Source organism: Citrus clementina, unplaced genomic scaffold, assembly GCF_000493195.1.
Source record: "Citrus clementina cultivar Clemenules unplaced genomic scaffold, Citrus_clementina_v1.0 scaffold_7, whole genome shotgun sequence".
NCBI lineage: Eukaryota > Viridiplantae > Streptophyta > Magnoliopsida > Sapindales > Rutaceae > Citrus > Citrus x clementina.
The window spans coordinates 18,351,350-18,370,658 of record NW_006262075.1 but is presented as its reverse complement, the minus strand read 5'-3'; the positions used below and the strand labels follow the sequence as shown (position 1 = coordinate 18,370,658).

The 19,309-nt window shown below is 36.1% G+C and overlaps 4 protein-coding genes across 6 annotated transcripts; 3 read left to right on the top strand and 1 right to left on the bottom strand.

The window, feature by feature from the left end:
* On the bottom strand, positions 1-12,181 carry LOC18037677 (RNA cytidine acetyltransferase 1). 3 transcript variants are annotated; one of them, XM_006427892.2, is made up of 26 exons: positions 11,879-12,181; positions 11,645-11,736; positions 10,975-11,146; positions 10,770-10,892; positions 10,195-10,368; positions 9,246-9,356; positions 9,001-9,134; positions 8,813-8,906; positions 7,783-7,881; positions 7,502-7,638; positions 6,543-6,640; positions 5,694-5,817; positions 5,522-5,609; positions 5,349-5,448; positions 5,197-5,249; positions 4,447-4,623; positions 4,316-4,353; positions 2,933-3,026; positions 2,463-2,642; positions 2,231-2,339; positions 2,056-2,128; positions 1,833-1,980; positions 1,236-1,364; positions 906-1,031; positions 475-540; positions 1-368 (listed from the first exon to the last, which is right to left on the bottom strand). In XM_006427892.2, exons 1-26 carry the CDS (start codon positions 11,981-11,983, stop codon positions 111-113), a joined length of 3,102 nt encoding a protein of 1,033 aa, XP_006427955.1. In that variant the 5' UTR covers positions 11,984-12,181; the 3' UTR covers positions 1-110. The 3 variants fall into 3 exon arrangements, with proteins under 3 accessions (XP_006427955.1, XP_024036191.1, XP_024036192.1); XM_024180423.1 differs by having other exon boundaries at positions 2,231-2,642; XM_024180424.1 differs by lacking the exons at positions 10,975-11,146; positions 11,645-11,736; positions 11,879-12,181 and having other exon boundaries at positions 10,195-10,279; positions 10,770-10,852.
* A 57-nt stretch (positions 12,182-12,238) lies between these two features.
* LOC18037676 (protein SLOW GREEN 1, chloroplastic) lies at positions 12,239-14,843 on the top strand. Its single transcript, XM_006427891.2, has 4 exons — positions 12,239-13,032; positions 13,506-13,652; positions 13,797-13,877; positions 14,460-14,843. The coding sequence occupies exons 1-4, from the start codon at positions 12,376-12,378 to the stop codon at positions 14,643-14,645; spliced, it is 1,071 nt and encodes a 356-aa protein (XP_006427954.1). The 5' UTR covers positions 12,239-12,375; the 3' UTR covers positions 14,646-14,843.
* Positions 14,844-15,353: 510 nt separating this feature from the next.
* On the top strand, positions 15,354-17,692 carry LOC18037494. The gene is made up of 2 exons (XM_006427890.2): positions 15,354-15,795; positions 16,329-17,692. The coding sequence occupies exons 1-2, from the start codon at positions 15,469-15,471 to the stop codon at positions 17,637-17,639; spliced, it is 1,638 nt and encodes a 545-aa protein (XP_006427953.1). The 5' UTR covers positions 15,354-15,468; the 3' UTR covers positions 17,640-17,692.
* Positions 17,693-18,369: 677 nt separating this feature from the next.
* Positions 18,370-19,283, top strand: LOC18037457 (F-box/kelch-repeat protein At3g18720). Its single transcript, XM_024181261.1, has 2 exons — positions 18,370-18,792; positions 18,858-19,283. Exons 1-2 carry the CDS (start codon positions 18,370-18,372, stop codon positions 19,281-19,283), a joined length of 849 nt encoding a protein of 282 aa, XP_024037029.1.
* Positions 19,284-19,309: the final 26 nt, after the last annotated feature.

The window sequence follows — 19,309 nt, the reverse complement described above, 5'->3', positions numbered from 1 at the left end:
TTACAGTAAACCGAGGGCAAAATTGCACATATCGATTGATATTCTAAGTTTAGTTAGTAGAACAACAAAAATAACCAACTAATTCAATCTTTTGTGCGTCTAGTCTATAACTAAGATTTACGCTTTTTATTTGATTTGGAGCCGCTTACATCTTTGTTTCGCTTTTTCCCACTTTGGTGACTCTCTTTGTGCTTTGCGGGCTTGTCAATTTTACTCTTGCTGGATTTCACACTTATAACCCCCCCAGCGGCAATCTTTCCACCACCACTTTGTAAAGCCTTCTCTAAATCGGCATTCTTGTCAACAATGGCATACTGTTGAAGAAGCTCGGGATTTAACAGTCCTTCCATCTTCGTTTTCATTCCCTCCTACAGATGGCGTCTCATCAGTGGATTTGGTTTGGAATGGACAAAGAGAGAGCTTGAGGAAAGAAAATAAGGAAAAGAAACAAAGGCCACAGAGTGAAGAGCTCACCTCAAATTGCTCTGCACCATCATTCAGATCCTCATCCAAAGAGATATTGTGAGGTTCAAATGCTCCCTGAAAGCAATTTTAAAAAGTCTCAGTAAGGGTGCTGAATTATTAATGACTAAAGCATTTCAAAGAAGAAAAACGCAACAAATCTTGATTCTAAATATAAGGATTCTATACTTTTTCCTATAGACACAATTAACCCACAATTTTCTAAGTACCTTTCAGGTTTATGCGATTGGGATAGTCATTGATTTTGACTAAATATACTGACAGATCCACTAGTCACAACTCAAACAACCTTACATAATTCCCAGTGAAGCTTTTCACTTCAGATTTTCCTTAATCGATGTGCCAAACCAGGAGAAAGTACAATAAGCCCAAACATCAATCTACTGTAAAGGCAATAGTGACAAGGTGGCCGCTCAACTTACTTCTTTCAGTCTAGGAGGAGCTGTTTTAATCTCCTCTGAAGAAATTTCATATAAGTAGTCAGTAAGTTTTGTCATGACCTTTCTGAATAGCACAAAAATCCGATCAGCTTCTAGCTTCATTTGGTCCTGAAATACGGAAGTTCAATTAAGTATCAATCAATGTCTAAACATTATACATAATAAAATAGACACCAGGACAACCAGTGGGACGTCAGTATGAATGCATAAGGTTCTCAAGAAGGTGAGAAAACTGATTCATAATGTTACATGATGCAAGCAAACGGTTGTCTATGTGCACAGAGTTATTCCAAGAGTCTGGTGAAAGCAAACCTGAATGCATGAGATGTCTTGTCCCAGCATGCCAATGTAAAGCAGTACAGCAGCCTGAACATATGAAAGTGTAACTGGAAGCTTCTCTTGAAAATATAGATGTGCCAGTCTTGGAACAAGGTCTAGGATCTGGAAAAAGATGATAAAATAAGGGCCCCAGAGTCATAATCTAGAACTAAAAGAGAGCCAACACTTTTAAATTTCTCACTGCTGGAACTAAACAGCAAAGACAACATGTTACTGCTAATTTGAACTTTAGTGATTGATTGCATCAGACCATCAGTTAAACTTTTGCAAGATCTTTAATCTGTAGTTTCATAACAATAATAGGAAATAAAGAACCAGTTTCTTATTAAATGGGCTTTATATCCTACAAGTACTGATGCCATAGCCATATAATCCAAACTGTGTCACTAACAAAAATTGTAAGGAAAACCAAATCCAAAGGTTGAGGTCCTCAAGGAAATGTTTTGATCGAGCAGTTCAGTAGATTATTTAAGTGCAGATGCCATTTTATTTATCATGTATCAATATGACGTGTGTCGTTTTATGAACAATTCCAAAACAAATACATAATTGTCATCTAAGAGATCTTACTGCATAATGCTCAATAAGACCATTTGTATAATCTTTCAGCCGCAGGATATCATTTGCTGAAAAAACACCAGTCAATGACTTCAAAAATTTATCTGAGTTGTCCTGTCTTGGGTCCAGTTCTTTAAAGTTGATTTTAGGGTCCAAAACACTGGAAAATTAAGATTGGAATGAGAATACTTCACAACCAAAACTAATTTGAAGAGGGTAAAGATATAATCCTAACCTCATTAGAAGCTTATAGTCCATTCTCTGTAACTTGTGTTGCACGAGCAGCCAAAAGAATCTTTGTTTGAAATCTAGGGGCAAGAAGCAAAATATAAAGCTAGGTACTGAGGATACCAACCGAGAAAAGAAAAATATACAGACGAAGAAAACATCATTGTCAAAAGTGGCCTCACCTCGGTAGAATGGACCAAAAAAGCCCCATTCATCAGATTCATTGACTTCGATATCTTCACTATGTAATGGTTTCAAGACCATACATGTATGTTCACCAGTTACCGCATTCTTTGAAGGAAAACAAGAAAAGTCAAATTCCACACTAAACATCCAAAGTTCCAAACCAAGTAGCACTGTAAAGCGAGAGGCCAAGAGAAAAGAAAAAAAGAGTGGTAAAAGGAGCATCTTAACTGCATTCTGGGAAACATAGAACGGAGCAAATTTATGCTTCCTCCAAAAGCGGAAAAGGTCTAATGTAAGCCCGAAGGAGACACCAATGTAATTGAGCTTCTCTGGCTGCCGTTCACGAAGATGTACTAGCAAAGGAGGGAGATTCGTCTTAGGCTTTATATTTTCTTCAAGCAATGAAACCTGCAAGCACAGTGTGTACAAGGCCAGAAAATTCAGATATACTGCTAACATAAATACCAAAAGAAAATGCCAGAACACTAATTCAAACCCAAAAGACATAATACTAATAGCTGAAGCCAATCAGATGCTTATGGTCTGTTGACCGCCATTTTATTTCAAGATTTATCAGATGATCGGCCAACAAATGAATGTGGGTAAATAGCGGTTTGAACAAAGAATCAGCTCTCAAAGCTTTATTTAAAATAAAAAAAATTGTAAAATGGAGTATGAAGCTGGTTCTCTAAGTGAACCTTTTTTGCAGCTTCTGTAACTCTAACTTCTGGAGTCTCCACAGTATCTTCGACGTCTATTTCAGAAAACGTTGTCAACTGTCCTTCATAGTACCTGTGGACACTATACTTGTAAATGGCTCCCTCCAAAACAGTTTTGAAATTAAATTGTTTTGATCATATTAATACAAATAACAGTAATTTCTTATTTTGATTGTAATATGTACCCCAAAAAAATTGGATGTCTTATCATGTAACAAATTAACACGAAATAGCTCTCCCCAAGTCATTTCATATTCCAGAAATAACTGCAGTTCAAATTCTCAGGTCATTAATTGTTTTCCCCCTTTCAGATGTGGTGGTGCAATGGACCAATTTCCCTTACATTAAACACACAGAATTCTTCATGACTTAATAGCAGTGAATAAGATCGACAAATATTAATGGGAAAAGAAAACCTGTGAACCTAACAAACCACATTTAATTTAGACATTAACAATTTTTCACAAACAATAAGCACAGCAGTAACTGAAAACATTTAAAGATGGCACTACACACCATGCAAATGCAATATTTGCCACCATATACGACACCTCTAGGGACACTGCACCTTTTTTCTGTTTGAATCATTTTCCAAATATCACTTGCAAATGAGTAATGGATGATGTTTTATGCATGTTCTACATCTGTCAGGTCTTATGAAACATATAACGTATAAACAGACACCTGGAATGAATATTTTATGGTTCTTCATTTTCCTTCCTCCTATTTCAGGGGATTATTAGAACCCAAAATATAATAAATGTATGTTTTTAAAGTTGAAATCCATCACTCCTGCTCCAAATTCCACCAAATCTCCCCAGTAAACTGGTATCAATTTTCAGGCTGGGACACTTGACAGACAACCCAATTTAATGAACTCATGGTGATTAAATCTTAGCTTGCTAGTCAGTATCCTTGTTTAGAAGAGTAATGTTATGGCTACAAATTATTTTTGTACAACCGATGTAGAAATACATGATTGGTTGAATGAATATATAAAATAAAAAAAATAGATCCTGCGGACCAAGTGATGTCTTGATTAAACCAGTCATATGATACCACATCAGTTTGTACAAATAACTCGTACAAAAAGTTCCTAGATGTATCATTACTCTTGTAAGAATATTGGCCTCATCAATTGTTATAATCCATCACAAGGAAAAAAAGCATGACACAGATAAGCAGAAAGTACCAAAAATATGACCAAGGATGACAAAAAGAATAAAGTTTCTCCCTTTCTTATCATGTACATAGGGTGAACATACTCATCAGATTCTCCGCAACACTTATGCATCCTAGTGCGAGTTCAGTGATTTATCTAGAAGAGTAATAAAATGAACAAAAAGTGAAAAATGCATGTACCTTGTTAAGAGTTCCACAGCAGTAGAACCATATCCAAGCTGCAATGGCCACATATTAAACAAAGTAAAATAGCTTGACAGGAGCCTGCAAGTAAAATCAAAACCAAAAGTATCCATGAAACAGAAAATTACCCTCATTGCACTTGGATGGGTGGCAATGCGTACGATGCGAGCACCTGAAAGACTTGGAAAAACTGCATCCCTGAATTGCTCAGAGAATTTCCATGGTATTTGGTCCCCAGAGGGTTGGTGTCCCTCGCTGAAACTTTTAAGTACAGATCTTCGAGAAATCTGCCCTTCAAGACAGACCTGTAAAAAGTTGCATACATAAACATATTCATTCATACATGCATGTATACTGATATACATGGATGTATATGTAACACATGTGTACATGACAATCATGGAAAGTTGCTAGTTAAAGGTCTTCTAGAAGCTGTCCCAGCATAACTTATTTATAAAAAGGGAAACGCAGAACTTTTGACAAGGGAAATTTGCTAACGACACTTCTATGGTTTTAAAGACAGCCACTCTGAATTTAAAAAGTAGTAGAAAGCTCAAGAGCATTGCTGATACCCACACAAACTGACAGACTTGAATACTTGACAGCAGTTTAGTTGGCAAAATTACAGCATGACACTAGGCAGGGAAAACAGGCAACAAGATATAAATAATTCAATTTCATACATATGTGAAACTTGATACCATATTTTTTCCTATTTCACTTTTCCTGCTTTTACACTCATTTTGTTGTAAAGCCAATTTTCTTAAAGATATGCACTTGGATCAGAGAACCCCACACACTACAGTTTAGTTGGCAAAATTACAGCATGACACTAGGCAGGGATAATTAATCTGTTTTGTGATGTAAGAGTTGCAAACCTGGATGACACAGAGGATATCAGGAAGTTGATTTTTTGACTCATCAACAGGACCTGTGAACAGCCAGTTAGGATGAGAACCTCAGGTTGGAAAGGTAAATGAAACAACTAAGAACAAAAAGAAAAAAGAAAAAGGGAAAAAAGGTGATATACCAAGTAACACAAACAAATGGTGAGCTGGAGCATCGGCCATTAATTGTAGATCATTGGGTGAATTTTTATAGTGAGAAGAAACATATAGTGCCATCATCCGCTGCAAATAATAAGAGATATAAGTGCCAATTTTATGTTAAAACAAAATAAACATTTAAGTATAAGGTAATTACCTGCAAAAATAACTCGCTTTCTTTATGGTAAGAAAATAGTGTATCTCGATTAACATAGTAAAGATCACACTCACTGGGAGGAGGTAACCTAAATGTCAAGAGAGAGGAATCAATAAAGATAATGAAAATGCGTTTTTGATTTAAGACAGATCATAAACAATCCAAGCCAAACCTGTTGATATGGGGTATGGAATTCATAACATCCAGGCAAAGCAACCCGTTAAGCCAAGACTCTATCGGATCTCCAGGGGCATATCTAATAGATTCACTAAGTTCTATCTTTTTGAAAAGGCATCCTGCATTTAAGCACAATTGAAAACTCAACAAATTTAGATCAAGGAAAAAAAGGGTAACATTTGAATACATGTTGGCAAAATATACCCAAGCTGGAAAGGTTTCTTGCAAACCTTATGGCAGGCTGTAATCTTTATGTATTGATAAGAAACAAAAGAAAGTTTATTATAAATATCATATTGTTAACTAGTATAGCACAGCCTTCATATGTATCACAACATAGTATACAACAATTGTCAAGAAACTATAAACATGTGCCATGACCATGCTTTATACATTACAAAGCAAATAAGAAAATAAAATTACATAACAAAGATCATTCCTCACATTTTAGGATCTGATTTGAAATCTTTGCTGAGTTTAAAACACCCCCAAAAAAAAAAAAAAATCTCACAGGGTTTTTTTTTTATTATTAAAAAAAAAGATGGTACATAGAAATTATCAATTTGACAAAGGAATTCTCTTTATTTACTTATTGGATGGGAGTTAGGGAGAAGAGGTGCATTAATTTGGTTCATCTAACACAACCAACATGAATTGTTGGACAGCCAAACAAACATAATGAATAAGTTAAGTCTGGTTCCATGCTCGGAAGCTCCTCTGTATAACATCTATGACGTGGTGAAACTGCTATCTTTTATTCTAAAAATGCATCTTTAAAGGTCCATACTCCATGTGCATCAATTTAGCCATAGAGCTAAAAAAGCTAACTAAAGCTCAAATATACCGTGAGCAGAACCCTCGACACCCTTTGCAGGCATATGGCTTTGCTGTTCCAATTGGTGCAGAAGTTTCAACGACAATGATCGGCCAGTTCCTTCATAGCTTTTAGGGCAAGAATAAGAAACAAATGAAAAACCTAATGTCAGAATTAAATTGAACCACCCATCAAAAAAAGAATTAAATCAAACCAAGATTTTGGCTCCTGAACTAGGAGACAGTACTGAACATTCTCAAGGGAGAAAATTGACCAAGAATTTGCATCACAGGAACGCAAAGGTAAGCTAAAGTCAATGCATTAGGATGTGTATGGCTAGCCAAACAGGATTGGATAATATAGGAAACGACTAATATAGTATTATCTTGTGTTTGGTTTACTATTGGATTGGATATGAATGCAAGATGAATAATACGATAGAACTAATCAAAACTAATTTAAATGAAAGTCAAATTAAAATATTTTTATATTATCAATTAAAAGTTTATATTAGCCACTAATAAAGATAATTTAAGAACTAACTGAATAACAATTTAAATAAAATATTAAACATCGATGATTTTTTTTTGAAAGAATATTGATGAATATTTTACCTATCATAAACTCAAAAATGTGTAATTTTATATTAATAATTATTTATATCACTAATTTTAAATTTATATCATTAGCTTTTTTTCAAAAGTTCAGATGGGCATGAGAAACCTCCTAGAGGCATTAATGTTATTAGTTATCATATTGACTATTTAATGACCAGTTATAAAATTCATATTTACATTTTTACTCCGTAATTTAAATTTAAACTATGACAGAGAATTTAGTCCCATGAACATGAGATAAACAAAACCAAAGACATCCAAATGATTATTTATCCCATGACCGTGGAATTATATAGTACACTCAAAACTTATAGTAACTTGTTCATTAGACTCAATTAATTGTTTCACAAGATTATCACAAAAATTTCATACCCATTTACTGTAGATGAAAGGAAGACAAGATAAGGACCAAGCAAGGATCTGACAACAGGCAAGGGAATAGCTGCAGCTTCATCAATCACTAGAAGCTCAACTTGGGCAAGCTTTTCATGTTCATGTGGCTCCATATACTGTAAGTCATGAAGAATGAATATGTCAGCAATTTAAGCACACATTAGAATTATTCTAACACAACAGTTATGATATTCAAGCAGTATATCACAGGAAAACATCATCTAATACAAAACAAAAATACGTATGCATTTTTATTAAACCTGAATTGTTTGTCTGTGCTGCCTGTAGATATTGATTCTCACAATTGGTTTCCTGAGATCAGGATTAGAACTTCTAACTATATCATAATCAATGTGTTCCTGAGAATAAAGATTAAGAATTAGAATAAATACAAAAAGGATTCAGAAAACAAACAAAATAGCACGACAATTGTGCTGTGAATATCTAACTAAATCTTATAAAAGAACTCAGTAGACAATGAATCACTTCATGCACAATCACATGAAATTCAACATAACAACTGTATTATGTTGTCAATATCTAACTAAATCTTATAAAAGAACTCAGTAGACAATGAATCACTTCATGCACAATCACTTGAAATTCAACATAACAACTGTATTATATAATCAATATGCCTACTGCAAAACTAATTGAAATTAAAAAATTTCAATGAAACAGATCACAAGAATGGGCCAGCAACTACCCTGCATAACTACAACTTATTCAATGAATCTGGAAGTGAGTAAAGAGCAGTTTTGGTACTACTAATGTTATTCTTTTAATGTGATTTGGTAAGAAACAGACACCATATTATAAATGAAAGCGAAAAACTACAGCTGGTGTGGATGAGCAAAACAGCAAAACCAGAGAAAATTAAGAGACAAACAGCAATGGATCAAAGAAAGTACAGCTCCTAGTTAGATTGGGTGAAAAATTGAAATATCTCCAATCTCATTAGAATTAGATCCCAACAACCAAGCCAGAAAAGAAAAGTGTCCGGTAATACTTAAACATATTCCCAACACTTGATTTTCACCTTCTTTTTCATTTCATGCAATATACATCCTTTCAGTTTCCTAAAAAACCTAAGAAGTCAAATAAATAAAGCTTTTCACATGGTGCAAACTTGATGTTCACTGAGAACAAGCAACTCAATGGCGTTTAGTCTAATTCCCCCATTTATGGGAAAAGTACAACAAGAAGAGCATAGCGTGAGTAGGATGCAAAGGACTTATTTTTAAGAATCATATAAAAGAAAATGCACCAAGGGAGAGGGTACAACTTTACCTTATATTCAATTGCATTGAAACCTTTGCAAACAAATTCGAATAATGTTTTTAAGTTCTCAGGACTGGGCGCAGTCACAAAAATATTTGAATACCTACCAGGATATATTTCTTCCATCAGAATCTACCAAAGGTCAAAGTCAAAACAAGAAAAGGAAAACAATTAATTGTATATGTTCAGCAGATTACCCAGCAGCAATAGCCCCAGCAATTGCTAAACCAAGTGCAGCCGACTTCCCACGGCCACGAGCAGCAAGCAAAGCCACTGTACTACGTAGAGTTTTATCCAAAATTGCATCAAGAAATGTAATGACAGCTTTACCCTATTTCAAACACGAAGATATGATCTCAAATCATAAACAAAGTATTATTGAGATAATAGTCATCCACACAGGAAGAATAAAAAATATTGATACATGCCAATCATTCTCTACCTGATCCAGGGTACTACATTTCTTAATCAAAGGACCAACGGGAAAATCATCACACAGTTGCTCTTTCAAATCCTTCAAGTCCCGTTCTGCTTCTGAAAGCCCTTCAGAGTCCTTCAAGCACCAAACAGAAGATAAAGAAAAAAGTTACATAAAAGCACAAGAACATTTGAAAGTCAAAAACCAATGAACCAACACACGACAAAACAGTCCCTGGTTAACAAACACAATACACAAACTTCATTTTAATTCCCACAATTATAAGGCATGCAGCAAAATTCTTTACACATCCCAAGAAATAATATGTGGATAGGGAAAATAAACTATGCATCAAGCTTCCCAGTACAGCTAAAGTTTAGCTCTTTAAGATACTTTATCGCTGGTTAATCAAGCTCAAACAGAAATCTATGGTTGATTAAAATATCAAACAGGGAAGAACAGTCCCAAAGTTCTTTGATTTGTTAATGAGTGTACTACATATATATATATATATATTTTACCATTTGAAATAAATGAAATTTATTAAAAACTGAAATATATCTTATATTCATAACGAATAATACAACATACATAACCATTTATAAACTCTATAACACGGCATATTGTCATAAACATGCAATATTATAGTTAAAACATAGGAATTTGAAATGAGACATAAGATTTGTTTATGTGATATAGCCACTAAGCTCACAAACAGGTTTGAGCAGTGAGAAGGTTCAGACTTCAACAAACCAAAGTTGAAAACTGATTTGAGCTATGTCTGAGATTAATTGCAGCCTCAAGTTCAATCTGTGTTTAAAAACACACACACACACACACATTCAAACAACATAGTGCAACTCGAGATAAGCTCTTTTACAGCCTTATCCCAGATGGAGTACAATTCAAAGTATTATGACACTAAAAAAGTTTCATCATAGTCAACCACCAAAACAGTCCTGCCATAGATTACCTCTTTAACTGGAACAGCAGTAATTGACCTTATATGAGATGAAATTGGTAAAACATTCAGCTCATCATCCATAACCACACATGCTCTGCAAGATGCAAGTGATAATAGAAAACGTTCATTAAAACGTCCAGCAGCTTCAGAATGGGATTCAGTACGAAATCTCTCATGAACATCCTGACATCAGCAAGCTTTCTATAAGTCTCCATAGTGATAATATGTGTGAAGTATGAAAATCAATAGTACAATAATTACTGAAAGTCATTGTGAATATATATATATATATTGTTTAGCCTAGTGGCAACCCAATCCCCTCCTCACCCATGTGAAGTGGGGTTCAAACCCAAATCCTCGTCTTCAACACAAGAGATTTTATCATCTCAACTAGATAGCATCCACAAAGTTGTCGTGAAATTATAAAGCACGAAGACGAGCATTCAGGAATAATTATTTTTATATACAAGCAGATCAATGAAGTGACCAGCATAAAAATATAGCTAACCTAAGCCAGGTGCTACATTTTCTGAATTCCTAATGGAGAATGTCAAAATCAATTAAAAAGTGCGAATGATTCATACCATGACCATCGTACATAACCTGGTTAAAGAGGAAAGAGATCGAAGCAACAATACAATTAATCCACCACCCTCCACTGTTTCTATCGTTCTAGCCAGTAGATTTGGTGTCAACGCCTCAAAATCCTAAAATCAAATCACATGAAGATCTTATAAGATTATGAGTCAGCAAAATTTGTTAAAGCAACAAGCATCTACAGAGCTTTACCTGTAATACGCACATTCCAAATGTATTACCAAGAATCCTTTCACTATCCTTGTACAAGCAATGTGTCAATCCTCCAGTTTCAAGAAAAAGTTGAAAAGGATCGACTTTCTCAGGATCGAGCAGTCCTCTCTGCATTAACTTCTTTATCTGCTTTTGACGCTTTTTCTTGTGACTGTATAATTGTAATCACTTTGTAATTGTTTCACACACAAAAATTCTAGGGTATGAATCAACAAATGCAACATAAAAATCCAAAACCAACTATATCTCTTTTCTCTCTTTTGGTTTTCGCTATTTTGGCTACTAAACAGAGTCTTGTTTCGGTATAAGGGAACACCTGAGATTACTTTTGGAGAATTTTTTGCGATAGCACTGATCAATTGTTTAAATGCATTTTTGACAGAAACCCACTTTCCAAAATACCACCTCCGAAGTACTTACAGGAAAGCATAAGAAGTTACTTTTCTATCGAAAAGCTGCTTTTGTAAATTTCATAAAAACACTACAAAACAAACATAAAACTGTTTTCGCTATTCGGAAAACCAAAAAAAAATTATTTGTATTGAAAGCACTCCCAATCCCCCAAATGCACCTAAAAATTTGTGTAATATAGATTATAATTATTAAAATTTTAAATACAGAAAATATGAATTGAACTTAAAAATAAGACCTGCTGAGCTCCAGTTTATCTTTGTAGCACCACAAAACAGTAGGCCGAGATTTGACCACCGCTTTGCTCTGCATATAGTGAAGATTCACAATCTGCATAACACAACATGGCACGAAACAACATAAAAGCAAACACAGTTATTAAATCTAACTCAAAGTTATCACATTTTATAACCTTTAAAAAAAATAAAAGCTTAAAATTTATAATTGAAAAAAGAATTATAAAAAAGCGTACCTGGTCGCGAGACTTGTCGCCGATTATGACGAACATGGAACGGTGTCGTTGCTTGACGCCATTTTCGATCAGAGTTCTGATGCGTTCGTCCACTTTCTTCCTCATCTTCTTGTTATAGTATCAATGGATAATGTTTCTTATCAAAATTATAACAATAATAGCAATAATTAAGCAAACGCTTGTGTTATTGAGTCAGTCTCTGCGCCTGCTCTGATTTTAGGGTTTAACTAGGGTTTTTGGAATAACGAGGCAGGCACCCGGGAAAACAAACTAGTTTGGTCAATTATCAGTACGAAGGGTAAAATGGTACCGTTCTTTAAAAAAAAAATTAAAAATTAAAAGTAGGTAGAATGAAACGACGCAGTTTCAACTTTGCCATCTTCAGACAAAAACCCAATTTCTTCAACAGGTTAAACCCTCGCACTTTCTTCTGTGGAGAGCCCAATCATTTACCCTGATCACTCCCCATGTAACTGATAACCTAATTCATCTTCAAAATGAGTTCAATCAAAACATTTTCTCTTCACTTGCACTCAAATTATGACCGCCCCGTACTCCCAGACCCTAACAAATCATCATTCTTAAGCTCACCCAACAAGCAAAAGCATCACACTCTCTCATTTCAACAAACCCAAAAACAAAAATTTCACTCTTTGTTCATCACAAACTTGTCCCAATCCCACATTGCTAAGATACCGCGTTCATCTCTCTCACCTGAGAACAAAATTATGAAAGTTTTGAAAGAAAAAGCAGTCATTTTTCTTGCTGGGTCTGTAATTTTCTTGGGGAGTTTTGGTTCTAACCTTAGGCCAAGTGTGGCACTTCCAGGTAAAATGAGGGCTAGTGAGAATCTGAAAGAAAAGAGAGATGCCCTGATGGGGAAAAGTGAAGTGGAAGAGATGTTTGAGAAGCTTTTAGAGAAAGAGCCAAGAAATGTTGAGGCTTTGAAGGTGGTTATGCAAGGGAATATGAGGAGAGGGAGAAATAAGGAAGCTTTAGAGTTTGTGAAGAGGTTGATTGATATCGAGCCGAATGAGGTTGAGTGGAAGCTTTTACAAGCGCTTTGTTACGAGTTGATGGGGAAGCTGAGTACTGCAAAGAGATTGTTCAAGGATATCTTGAAGGAGAGGCCTCTTTTGCTTAGAGCTCTGCATGTATGATTCTTACTTTCTCTTTTTTATTGTTTTTTTCATTGTTGGTTGTTTTTTGTGTTATTGTGCCGTGCGTATGCTATGCTTTGCCTGTTTGCATAGGACTTGGGAAGGTATGTAAGTATGACTTTGCAAATTCAGTCACTCTTCTAAATGAATGATTCGTATATGTGAGCATGCATCCTCGGATCACCCATAGATTCAAGCTGATGGTTGACTTTTGAGTGAAGTGGTTTCATTCCTATCTTTGTAATGTTTAGCTCTGAGCTAGAAGATAACTGAAACTATCTTCTTATCTTGTGGGTATGCTTAATTTATAGTGAACAAATATTATGTTCAATCCATCAACAATTGGCTTTCAGTTGAAGATTGCTGTTGCCCCAGTTGCCTGGTGGACAATGACATGAATGAAATTCATACCCATTTGTTTCCTTTCTGTGCTAACAGCTACTAACTTAAGTGTGCTCTTTATGCAGGGTCTGGCATTGGTGATGCACAAAAACCATGAAGGCCCAGCTGTCTTTCAGATGCTATCAAAGGCTCTAGAAGTTGCTCAGCGTGAAAAAAGAGTCACTGAAGAGAGGAACATAAGAATTTTAATTGCACAAATGCATGTTGTAGAGGTGACTTCTTAAGAAATTCTTGCTATAAGTTCATATATTCACCAATTGAAACCATTGCAATCAATTGTTCTTGCATTCAGTATGAATGTAAACCTTTGGTCAGATAATCTAAATTCTTCTCATTCGTTGCCATACTTCTTGCAGGGGGAGTTGGAGGAGGGGCTGAAGAAATTTCAAGATCTGGTAAAAGAAAATCCTCGAGATTTTCGGCCTTATCTTTGCCAGGTAAAGTTCTTTAACAATATACCTTCTGCAGAAATTTGCTATCTGTTACCTGCTTCTGTCAAAATGAATCCTTTCTAAATTTAGCTTAGGGTGGAAAGTTTGTGGGGTTGGACCAGTAAGTATAAGCCTAGTGGCATAGCAGTAGAACTTAGGGGATCTTGGGTTATTATTTCTCCGATGGCCTGTAACAACTGATAATGTTGATTGTTGATACTCTGACAACTTGAATCATTGACACTTGGAATTTGTGTCCATGTAATTTTTGGAGACGGGAGGCCTTATGCATACCTGGTGTTGGTTCCCTCGGATAAAAGTTCTGTTGAATTTATAAATTGGCAGGAAAGAGGGTTGGTAAATCAATTTAGACTACCACTGAAATGTATGGTTTTCACATAGGACATGCTAAAAGGCCAAAATAGATTTCTTTTGTAATTCATATACAGATTTTGTGGCAAAATTAACACATTTTAGGAAATTGCTATCTGCAATAGCTCATATAGGGATTTGTGATCGCATTGAAATGAAATAATATTTTGTTTCTGAAGTCTTTACTGAATAACCAGTCGTTGAAATTTGTGGCAGGGAATAATCTACAGTTTGTTGGATAAAAAGAAGGAGGCTACAGAACAGTTTGAGATTTATTGGAGCCTTGTACCTGATGAATTTCCACAACGAGGATTTCTCGATGACGTGGTTTTGACAGCAAAGACCAAATCTAGAGAACGGTCTCAGAAGAATTTGGATGCTGCATTCTCACACCGGAAATAAAGCACCAGCTCCTTTCTTTTCTTGCTCTTATTATTGATTTAGCTGCTTGCTTGTCATATTTTTAGGTTAGTAACTTTAGAAACAGAGAGAAAAGTTGCTAAATTATGTGATGGTAATGTACAGTGTAATTTTTGGGCAATATACAAGCTCTTTTGATACGATTGGTCTCAAAGAAATATCACAATTCACAACATTTCAGCCGCTGCTAGTTTTAGCCTTTTTCCCACTCTTTCCCCGGCGAACCCCAAATAATCAATTAAAATTCAAACAAAAATGAGCATTGGACATTGAATGGACATCAAAATCTCATGGTAGAGTAATTTAATTTGATGTTATAGTAGAGTAATGATTCAGTGGACGACAATATTTATCTTATGGTAAGTGATAATATTGGTAAGTGATAATATTATGTAGCACTATTTGATTATTTTATAGTTTTAATATTATTCACAAGAAGATATAAAACTACACCACGTGTTTAAATGTTCATCGTATGATAGGTAGATATAGAACTGCACCACGTGTTTAAATGTTCATCGTATGATAGGTATTAGTGGTCGCTAGATTATCATCATATGACAACTATATTTTAGAGAATTTTATAAAAAAAAAAAATTGAGAACTACTTATGTAATTAGCTATATCTAAAAGGACTAAAGAGGCAATTACGCTTTTATCTTAAAATAGAAAAAATAAAGTAACCACGTCATCTGAAGACCAGACACTCTTCGATTAAGTTCTATTTCTCCAACGGCTTCAGCTCCCACATTCTTTGCGTTCCCAAGCTTCTTGCTCCTCCTCCACTTCATTTGTTACCACAATTATGAACACGTCTCTAGAAACACCCCCTTTCACCAAACAAAATCGCGGTTTTTGCCAACTAAACCGCCGGTTCAGCATTTCCCCCACCGGCTCAACTCCATTCATCCGCCGCCACAAATACATCGCCGTTCCAGTAGCTTTGTTTTCTCAACCGAAAAGTGAAACCTGTCTCCGTATTAAAAGTAAAGTGCCCGCGGTTTTGGAGAAAAATGAGAGGGCGATGACTGAGAAGCTAACTGACCCGCCGGTGAGAATAGTGGCCATCGTGGGTGAAGGTTCTGTCAGCCCTTTAAATAACGCCACGTGGCAGGAGGTCATGCTTCACACGGTAAGTTAAAGGCAGTTGATAGCGTTACGCCTAGTTTGTTATTTCAGTTTATAGATGTTTCTATATGGTTGCAAATCCGACGTCGTTCTGCCTCAGTGTTGTTTATAATTTTCCCAACCGTACTCCGAAAAGCACTTCCTATTAAAAGTGCTTTTTGAGACAGAAACTTCGATACTTTTTCTGGAAGCACGTTGTGAGTACTTCTTAGAAAGTGCAAAGCACTCGATTGGCTGTCTCTCATAAAAGTACTCTTAAACAAGCTTTTTTTTTTTTTTAAACGTAAAAGCGCTTTCAAGCATCTTATGTGACTTTGGATGTGTCCTACGATGTTGCACATGAAAGGGTATTGAGTTTGAATTATTGTGAAATCTTTCAAGTTTTGTTAGATTTTTTTCCCTCCCTTGACCAGAGGATTTCAAAATTTTCCTGCTTATAATGCTGCAGATTTGTGTTTTGTCTCATGGACTTTGCTTTGGTCGTAGAATTTGTTGAATGCTTATATCGTGTATGCTATTTTCCTTTTGTGTAAGCAGGCGAAAAGACTAAAATGGGTTGATGAAGCATATGAAATGGTTGTGTTCACTGACAATCTGAGTCGCTCTCATGAAGGAACAGTCAAGAATCTGCAAAGGGAACTAAGCCATGCAGAAATTTTGGTGACTGTTGCCGTAACAAATCAGGAATCAGTGAAATGGATTCAGAGCAACAGCAAAAACATCCCGAACATAATCAGTTTCGACTCTTCTCCAGATATGACAAACAAACTAGGAGGATCTTATGTTCATAGTGAAACAAAAGGTACCTTTTTCGACAAAATAATCAGTGTTTCCCAACCGAAGAAAGCAAATGAATCTATGGAAGTTATCAATACTATATCTGAGGCTTGGGCCCGGAAAAATACTGATGATATAAGGTTCTGTTTGTTGGTCATAATCAATGCTTATATACGACCAGTGCCAATACTACAGAACTTGAGATCAAAGGGCTTTTCGACTCTAAGCTGCATGGTACAGAACTGTGGACCTCAGATACTAGACTGCCTTTTGGATCCTGACTGTAGGAAAGCTCTTCAGTGCTTGAACCAGTGCAGTCCAGTGGATCAAGTGTGTAATTATCGTTGTATTGCTTCCTATGAAAGTCCAAATCTTGAAGCATTTTCACTCTGTGTACTACAGAAGAACAATTGTCTAGAATTGAATGCTAACATTCCAGAGAAACCTCATGTGCCTCCAATGGTTAAGTTTCGAGGAAAAGACTTGTGTCATGAAACTGCTGAAGATCTCTTTGTCGGATGGCTGGGGAATCTAGATTGGAGTTGGCGTGTTGTGGCTGGACAAAACCCAGCTTATGATCAATTTCCATGCCAGTATCAGCTTTTTTACAGGGGAAAGGCAAAAGGATCTTTTTGGTATGAGCCCGTTTTTCAGGTTAAAACCCTAGAAGGAAAATTGGTTTGGAGAAGGCGGAGGTATAGAGTTAAGAGAAACAAGATGCCAGGGACATTTTACTTCAGTGTACTAGACAATGGGGTTGTTTCAAATGAGTTTTGGACTATTGTTGATGTATCCGATGATTTAAGCTGGGGATTGTTTCATTACCACGGGGCTGCTCGAGTAGCAGGCCAGTCTTATACTGGAGCAGTGCTCGTTAGCCCGGATGGGGCTCTCCCGAAAGAGACAGACACCAGGAGATTAGCTGCTGCTCTGGAAAAGTGTGGAATTAAAGAATGGGAACTGTTTACTGTTGATAATTGTTCATGCAAGGATCCTCCTTTAGGAATTCCAGACGGTTCAAATTTGCATTCTGTCATTGATGTTAAAGACCGGAATTTGAACCTTCCTTAAGCTGCTGCACTGCATATGCAAAAAGCCTCGCTCAATCTTGATTTTAATGCTATCAGATGAATGATTTATCGGCTCCTGATGGATCGTGGGATCAGTAGATCAGGAAATTACTCCACACAGATTGTTGAATATGCAACGTTTTCTTTCTCCTTTTTCTGTGAAATTATAAGCTATATAGAAATTATGAAGGAAAAATATTTATGCATGAATGAAAGTCAGTACGTAATTAATTAAATTGTAATGTATGTGTCATTATTTTTATTTTTTTGTCAAACCTTAGACGGAACGAGGGAATGTATATGACATTTAATTCCATTGCATCAATAAAGTTTGCAAACAATTTAAATACATTGTTATACACAATTGATATCAATAGTTGAAGGTTTTGAATTAAAATTGGATGATCAATTTCTTTGCGAAAGGAAGAAAAAATGCTAACAAATAGCTAAATCCAAACAGGAGTCTATAAGCAGCTTAATCATGTGTCTTTAAACTTCACAATCTTCAACTTTGAATATCAGCCATAAATTTTTAGAAAAATTACATCTGATCCGGAAACCAAAACAAAAAAGGAAACAAGATACAAAAGAACAAAACAAATCAGGAAAGAAATTCTGGTGAAATTTCCTTCTTTCTTTTGGCTTTGAATATCGCATTCCCGCACATCAACCAGCCAAAACTTCAAAAATTGTCTTTGTTACTCGACTTACATCCACTTAAAGCAGCAGCCATGGGTCAGCCTTTTCAACTACAACAAGATCAAGCTCCGTCGCCTTTGCTGTTTTTCTTGGGTGAATTCTCCGGTGAAACCAAGAATGCAATTTATGATCCTCTAAAGAAAGCATTCTCAGTTGTTGATTTTCCAGAACTCAGCTTCCAAATCCAATGCCTTGCCTCGGGACTGGGATGGCTACTTCTGCTTTCGCGAAGAACGACTTCTCTCTTCTTCTTCGATCCATTAACCCGCCGACGGATTGATCTTCCTTATCGAAGCTCCGTCTTCAATGCTGCAACTTTCTCTACTGCTCCTACATCTCCTTCTTGCACCGTGCTCGCCATTGAAAGGGACCCTTATTACGGGAAATTCAATTTTGACGTGTTGCGCGTGGGGAGAGAGAAGTCCTGGACTCGCCATCATATTCTGTTGGCTCTGGTGTCTTTGGTTATGTTGTCAACGTTGTTTCCTAGAATGGGGTTTTCTACTGTGCGGACATGCAGGGAAGAATAAGTTCTTTTGACACCAAGAATTGGGAATACAGAGTGCTTTCCGGGAAGCACTTTCGGGAAGCTGGGGGCAGGTTCCCGGTGGAGCATAACGGAGAAATTTTTGCAGTGAAGAAAGGGAGTAACGGGATTCCTGAGAAAGTAAACAAAATTAAATTTGGAGATGATTTTATAGCTCATGAGGCTACAACTTGGGAAGAAGTGAAGGACTTGAGAGATGCAACATTGTTTCTTGGTCCCCATGGAGCTTGTGCTTGTTCAGGATTAGATGAAGATTTGCAGAACACAATTTTTGTTGCTGAAATGGGGCCTCAATCTGAATTAGTCTGCAGCAAGTTTAATGAAGGTGTTGAGTGCATGGATGTTGTGGAGTTTGATGCCAGAGAATTTAGCAGCCTACATGCTCCTGTTTGGATATAGTTAATTAGTTATTATCTTTTTTGAAT

What these genes read in the sequence shown, in the direction of transcription:
- LOC18037677 (XM_024180423.1), bottom strand. Translation starts at nt 11,983, where the DNA reads ATGAGGAAGAAAGTGGACGAACGCATCAGAACTCTGATCGAAAATGGC. An exon ending in AATGTAGTACCCTGGATCAG is followed by an intron (nt 9,135 to 9,245) that starts GTAGAGAATGAT and finishes TGTTTGAAATAG; the next exon opens with GGTAAAGCTGTCATTACATT. An exon ending in AAAGCGAGTTATTTTTGCAG is followed by an intron (nt 5,449 to 5,521) that starts GTAATTACCTTA and finishes TATTATTTGCAG; the next exon opens with CGGATGATGGCACTATATGT.
- LOC18037676 (XM_006427891.2), top strand. Translation starts at nt 12,376, where the DNA reads ATGAGTTCAATCAAAACATTTTCTCTTCACTTGCACTCAAATTATGAC. An exon ending in TTTTGCTTAGAGCTCTGCAT is followed by an intron (nt 13,033 to 13,505) that starts GTATGATTCTTA and finishes CTCTTTATGCAG; the next exon opens with GGTCTGGCATTGGTGATGCA. An exon ending in CACAAATGCATGTTGTAGAG is followed by an intron (nt 13,653 to 13,796) that starts GTGACTTCTTAA and finishes TACTTCTTGCAG; the next exon opens with GGGGAGTTGGAGGAGGGGCT.
- LOC18037494 (XM_006427890.2), top strand. Translation starts at nt 15,469, where the DNA reads ATGAACACGTCTCTAGAAACACCCCCTTTCACCAAACAAAATCGCGGT. An exon ending in AGGAGGTCATGCTTCACACG is followed by an intron (nt 15,796 to 16,328) that starts GTAAGTTAAAGG and finishes TTGTGTAAGCAG; the next exon opens with GCGAAAAGACTAAAATGGGT.
- LOC18037457 (XM_024181261.1), top strand. Translation starts at nt 18,370, where the DNA reads ATGGGTCAGCCTTTTCAACTACAACAAGATCAAGCTCCGTCGCCTTTG. An exon ending in ATCATATTCTGTTGGCTCTG is followed by an intron (nt 18,793 to 18,857) that starts GTGTCTTTGGTT and finishes GCGGACATGCAG; the next exon opens with GGAAGAATAAGTTCTTTTGA.